At 48.8% G+C, this 6,000-nt stretch overlaps 2 protein-coding genes across 2 annotated transcripts in view; both read right to left on the reverse strand.

The window, feature by feature from the left end:
* Positions 1-1,567: 1,567 nt before the first annotated feature.
* On the reverse strand, positions 1,568-4,392 carry bsx (brain-specific homeobox). The gene is made up of 3 exons (XM_086226631.1): positions 3,706-4,392; positions 3,211-3,401; positions 1,568-2,721 (listed from the first exon to the last, which is right to left on the reverse strand). Exons 1-3 carry the CDS (start codon positions 3,953-3,955, stop codon positions 2,461-2,463), a joined length of 702 nt encoding a protein of 233 aa, XP_086082757.1. The 5' UTR covers positions 3,956-4,392; the 3' UTR covers positions 1,568-2,460.
* A 1,096-nt stretch (positions 4,393-5,488) lies between these two features.
* Positions 5,489-6,000, reverse strand: part of lim2.1 (lens intrinsic membrane protein 2.1) — a 17,996-nt gene continuing 17,484 nt past the window's right edge. The window contains exon 5 of the mRNA XM_086226611.1: positions 5,489-5,575. Coding sequence (XP_086082737.1) covers positions 5,514-5,575 — 62 coding nt within the window. The 3' untranslated portion in view covers positions 5,489-5,513. The remainder of the gene's footprint in view (positions 5,576-6,000) is intronic.

A 6,000-nucleotide genomic window follows, 5' to 3' on the forward strand; every position in this document is an offset into this window, starting at 1 on the left:
TGGACAACATCTGAAGGGAAAATCTGCTCTTCCACTGCAACGTTTTATTTCAGAATTGTTGCATGCAGTCAGCGTCGACTCCAGTGGTTCCAAGAACGTCAGGAACACATGAAGGAGGACCAGGAAGTGACTTTCCTCCCGAACCGTGGTTGAACACACTCCACAAGTCACACATCTGTCCAAGCATGTTAGTTTAATATCATAATATATATTGGCATTGATATTATTATAATAAGTAGAAGTAGCAGTACTGCAGTAGAAACAAGGACACTGAGAATGAAGACACCCCCCCCCCCCCCCCCAGTATTCTCATGGAGGAGGCAGGTCATTTATGTATTTGATCCATATTTTCTCATCCGGGGGCCCAGACACCGCTGGTAGCGGGTCTGACTCGGCCTCCTCCAGTCAGAGGGAGGACAGTCCTGATGTGGTGCCTCCTCCCTCCGCCCCTACAGGCAGTTACTCCTCCCTGTACACGAAAACACTGGTAAGAAGCTCATTTTACTAATTGTACCCTCAGATTATTATCAAAGCACTATTTAGCTCTGTGCAGTATTTTAATTAGATTACAGTCTCTATTTAACCCATCATGGCTCTTTGAAGCTCTGTGTTTTTAGTGTTAAGTCCTCAGATGCGCGGCTGGAAACAAATGATGGAGCCTTTTTAGTTTAATGAGGACCGCTGCCCGTCCACGCCGAGGCTCTTTGCATCTTTTTTTCCCGGCACCTCCTACTCGTGTTCTGCCATTGAAATCCAGTCAATTGAAGGAGTCTTTCAGCGCGGACATGAAGGGGCCACATTAGCATCCCACGCCGGCCGCGGCCGCAGCGGCAGCCGCGGGCGCTTTGATGTAGAGGGGCGCTTTCAGCAGGCGCAGGCTTCCTGGAAACGAGCTGATGGCGCCGCTATTAGCCCCGATGCAGATGCGTCCATGTGTTGTAAAATGCTTAATCTTTTAATTGATCACCTCCTGCGTGGCCCGGCCCCCGCGCGAGCCGCTGCCGGTGAGGACCGGCGGCTGCAGCGCCGGTGATTAACTCCGTCAGGCCAGCACTACTGATGACGTGGCCTCGTCACCGCACGCGAGGCTGCCGGGACTGGTTTTTGTTTTATCATAAATAGTTTTTAAAAGAACAAAGACACCTGATCGTAGTGCTGCACCTGCTGGGTCCATCAACGGGGACCATGACGTTGAGCCTCCAAGTGGACGAGGCGCGACATCAATTATTGATTTTGACACCCATAATGATGATAATAAATCATAAATAATAATAATAACAATAATAATAATAATAACAACAACAATAATAATAATAAAAACATAATGTTAATAATAATACAGCATTATTAATAATAATAATAATAACAAAAATAATATCTCAATCATAATTCTGCAGGTGATCAGGCAGACACAGGCCGAATAAAATAAACAAAAACAAAAATAACGCACGGCCGCCCCCCCCCCCCCGAGTGCTGCAGTTCTGTTTCTCTCGCAGTTTTGATGTAAATAAATGTTCTCTAATTTTGCGACTCAGACACAAATGAACCACCAGAATTATTCTGTTGGAAACACGTTTTAATTTCAGTGTCAGGAGGAACAGATCAGTGTTCGAGGCCCGCGCGCGCGCGCTCAGCCTCTCCGACCGTGAATCTTCGAAGTGTCCGTGGAGGAGGAAGAGCTGCGGGGCTCCCCGCAGGCCCCGCGGCGGAGCCCCGCAGCACCGCGCGGCGTCTCCGCCGGTCGGTCAAATAAAAACAGGAAAGAACCGCCGGAACGCGCGTGAACACAGCAAAATTATTGCTGTGTACAGATGACAATCAGCCACAAACAAACGAACAGGAAAAATAGAAGAGGAGTGAAATCTGAATTATTTATGCCTCTGTAAGATGTGGGCTGACAAGAACGTGGACAAACTCCAGGAGAAAATATCCAAGAGTCAATTTAAGATTAAAAAAGTGCTCCGAAATAAACAACAACAAAAAACAAAACAACAAACAAAAAAAGAAAAGGTATGAGAGTGAAACATTTATCCCTCTATAAGATGGCGGCTGACAACACGGTGGAGAAAATATCAAAAAAAGAGTTAAATTAAAATAAAAATTGTGGCCTACTTAAAAAAACGAAAAAAATAACGAAAACAAAAACCTGAACGACAAAAACAACAACAACAACAACAAAGAGTCGAAGGGAGCAGAACGTCTCGGGCGCGTGCGTTCTACCGCGGACTGGATCGTTTCTACCGGCGGTCAGAGACGCAAACATGGAGGACCGTTATCATGAGGGTCAAAGCAACGACACGAACAATGAACTGTCGGATTCTGGGTTCAGCTTCTTCACACAGTAGAAACGTGGTAGAAAACTCAGCAGGTCCGTGAACGCCGCGCTGTCACGACTGATTCAGCCGCGCTTCTTCCCGGGTGTGAGCATCGGTCCATCTACCGGGGGCCCGCGGCGGCCTCCTATAGCAGCTGGTCCGGGGAGCACACGTCGTCCTCGATGTCCACGTCGTCGTCGTCGTCGTCGTGGTTTTCCTCCAGCAGGAAGGAGTCCGCCTCCAGTCCGTGTTTCAGCTCCTCGTCCCGCGCGCTCCTCTCCGCGAGCTCGGCCTCGCTGGAGCTCTCCGCGGACCGCTCTGGCGGCCCGGGGGGCTTCCGCTCGTCCTGCGCCTTCCTCAGCTGCTTCTTGTGCTTCATCCGCCGGTTCTGGAACCACGTTTTCACCTGGACCGGGGGGGGGGGGGCGCGATATAAGAGAGTGAATCGAAATATGGAAAAATTATTTGACAACTTCAGCAGGCGACAACACGGCGATTCACCCACGTTCGTCTAGTCAGAACGAGGCCCGTCCGTGTGTGTGTGTGTGTGTGTGTGTGTGTGTGTGTGTGTGTGTGTGTGTGTGTGTGTGTTTTCTTGTACTTGCAACACATTGAGGACTAGAATACGCATTTAACCAACAGAGTGTGTACATTTTAGCAGGTCCTCGCTGCTTCAAAGGGCCGTTTGAAGGTCAAGACTTGGTTTTAGGGTCAAGGTTAGAATCAGGTTCAGGTTAGGGTTAGGGTCAAGGTTAGAGTCAGGCAGTCAGTTGAGATGGTTAGGGTTAGGGAATAAAAGTCCTCACAAAAATGTAATGTGTGCGTGTGTGTGTGTGTGTGTGTGAGAGAGAGAGAGAGAGAGAGAGAGAGAGAGAGAGAGAGAGCACGTCTCTACCTGCGTCTCTGACAGGCTGAGCGCCGTGGCCAGCTCCACTCTCTCCGGCGTGGACAGGTACCGCTGGATCTCAAACCTCTTCTCCAGGCCAGAGAGCTGCGAGTCGGAGAAGACGGTCCGGGCCTTCCGGCGCCGGCAATGCTTCCCCGGGAGCTCGGCGTGGTGCTGGAAAAGAGCCGGCACCTGCATGCCTGCAGAGGACGGACACACACACACACACACACACACACACACACACACACACACACACACACACATCATTACGGTTGCCGCCCATCACACCTTTATGTATTAAGCATCATATATGATACTTAATATTAATAAGTATTAATAAGTATAAATACATGGAGCAGCAGAGGATGAAGACCCACAAATTGAATTAAGGAATTTTGGAGGAAAGAAACATGATCACACACACACACACACACACACACACACACACACACACACACACACACACTTGTTGCTAGCTGATGTCAGGCTGTCGGCAGTTACCGGAGGTGAAGAAGTACTGGTGGTGGTGGTGCTCGGGCTTGTGCAGCGGGTGGTGCGGGTGCGGCGCGAGGATCGGCGTCGGCATGAGCGGGTATCCGTACTCCAGCAGGGGCATCCTGGAGGCCAGGGAGCCGCAGAAGGGCGAGGGCACGACCTCCCTCAGAGGCTTGGGCTTGTGCAGCAGGATGTCCTCGATAAAGAAGGAGGTGGAGCGCTGCGCGGGAGCAGCGGAGGCGTAGTTGATGCTCATGGCGGCGGTGAGCGGGGCTGCCTGCCTGCTCCCCCGGACCTGCCTCGGCGTCTGCGGCCCCCCCACCCGCGGCCGCCAGGCTTAAAAGCAGCGCGGTGGCGCGAGAGCGCGGGTGTGCGTGTGCGGCATCCGCGAGCTGCACCGTGTCACATACCGGACGGAGACGCGCATATTGGGGGAAATTGATTTCCTGATCAGCCAATTAGAACGAGGGAGGGGCGGGGAAGGCCCGAGGGGCTGGTTCTTCTCCCGGATTGGCTCAGTCACGCGCGAGCTCGCCAGAGTGAACCTGCCGCGGGATAAAAGCACCTGTGGGAGTGGCGGTGCACCGGTGAGTGCCAACATTCATCCATCAATGCTCCAATCACGGTTCTAACAATCGAACCGGGGCCCATTTCTCCTGCTGGCTTGCTGTTCATTATCTGGGATTTCATTAATTTATTTTTTCCTTTAATTGATCACACAGAATTTATTACTGATAATATTCACGATTCTCTAATTTAGTTTTAGTTTTATTTATTTAATACTTTATAAATGTAAGTCGTCCAGGGCGAGAGAGAGAGAGAGAGAGAGAGAGAGAGAGAGAGAGAGAGAGAGAGAGAGCGAACAGCCGCTGGAGCCGTGGAGCAACTTTCCAACTTGTGTGTCTGCTGGCAGCGTCGGGCCCATCAGGCCTCCTGGCGCGTGGAGGGGCTGTAAATTGGCTGTAATTGCCGGTATTAAAACTCCGCAGCCGTTCGCGGTAGAAGCGCTGCGGGTAATTTGTTGCTGCGGTGTTGCGTCACATTTCCAATCACGCGCTTTAATGTGCGAGCGTGTGAGGACGGCCGGACTCGACGCTGCAACGCTATTAGACAATTAGGGAGAAGCTGCTACCGGAGGACGGAGCATCCCAACCGATCACGGAGGCTCGAGCTTCAATTAGCGCAGTTGTCTGTTAATCAAAGACCTGGAGGAGCGGGGAGAGGAGGCGGCTCCTCGTCTTCCTGGAGCCGACGGACCCCCCGGTGCCTGACTCCCCGGTGCCTGACCACTTTCCTAATTGTCAAGCTGCTATTTTGCCGGGATGCAGGCCGAACAGCACCCAGTGTTTGAGCATCGTTTCTGGTCTCACTGCGGTACTTTGATTATACGCTTAACTTTTGAATTAAAAATGAGAAATTAGATTAAATTAGAAAATAAACCAAGCCTGCGATTCATTTGTGAGTTCATGTCTTGTTGCTTCATCACGAAGCTGCAGTTTGTAAAATAAGTGATTTTTCAAGAATTTCGATCGCAGTGTTTCTCTCCAGAACTCCGAGGAAGGCGATGACGGCCTGCAGCCTCGCAGGACTCAGGACCAGCATCCTTCTCCTGGTCTGGTCTCGAGGTGCAGAACTACCTTGGTGGGAGTGGGTTAGTGAGACAGAGTCAACCTCTTATGATGAAGGTCAAAGAAAAGAGAACGTGTGGATGAAAATCAAGAGTCAAGTTTTATTGAATCTCATTGCTGCTGCGGGGGGGGGGGGGGGGGGGGGGGGCATCCGTGGCCCAGGTCTCGATGCTGGGGGCCAGTCCTCTAATGGGAGCTGGTGCTCCTGGGGCATTCATGCATCCGGTAGGCACACAGATAGAATATACCTGGATAGAAGACACACGGTGTGTATGGTATACTAGGTGTAGAAATTATATATATATATATATATATATATATATATATATATATATATATATATATATATATATATATATATGTATAATTATAATTATAGTAGTATAATATAAATATATACACAATTAGAGCATGTTTATATATTGTAAATATATTGCTTATAAATACACAATATATTTGTAAAATAAATAAATGTAAATTATATAAATATACCTAATGTGTACACTATAAAATATCTTTGTTCTATAAATATTTTTAAAGCATAAATGTATATATGATTTGTTAATATTATATGGCTAAATACACTTTTATCTATATAGTAGAATGTAATTAATATACAGTAAATCTATAACATCTTGTGTAATATAGAGTATATAATTACTATGTATGGACT

Source organism: Aulostomus chinensis, chromosome 15 (assembly GCF_037954235.1).
Source record: "Aulostomus chinensis isolate RoL2024-O1b breed Wild chromosome 15, RoL_Achi_v1.0, whole genome shotgun sequence".
Taxonomy (NCBI): Eukaryota; Metazoa; Chordata; class Actinopteri; order Syngnathiformes; family Aulostomidae; genus Aulostomus; species Aulostomus chinensis.

Coding starts and splice junctions, on each gene's coding strand:
- bsx (XM_086226631.1), bottom strand. CDS start 3,955: ATGAGCATCAACTACGCCTCCGCTGCTCCCGCGCAGCGCTCCACCTCC. Junction 3,402..3,705: donor CCAGTACTTCTTCACCTCCG/GTAACTGCCGAC, acceptor CGTCCTCTGCAG/GCATGCAGGTGCCGGCTCTT. Junction 2,722..3,210: donor TCAGCCTGTCAGAGACGCAG/GTAGAGACGTGC, acceptor CCCCCGGTCCAG/GTGAAAACGTGGTTCCAGAA.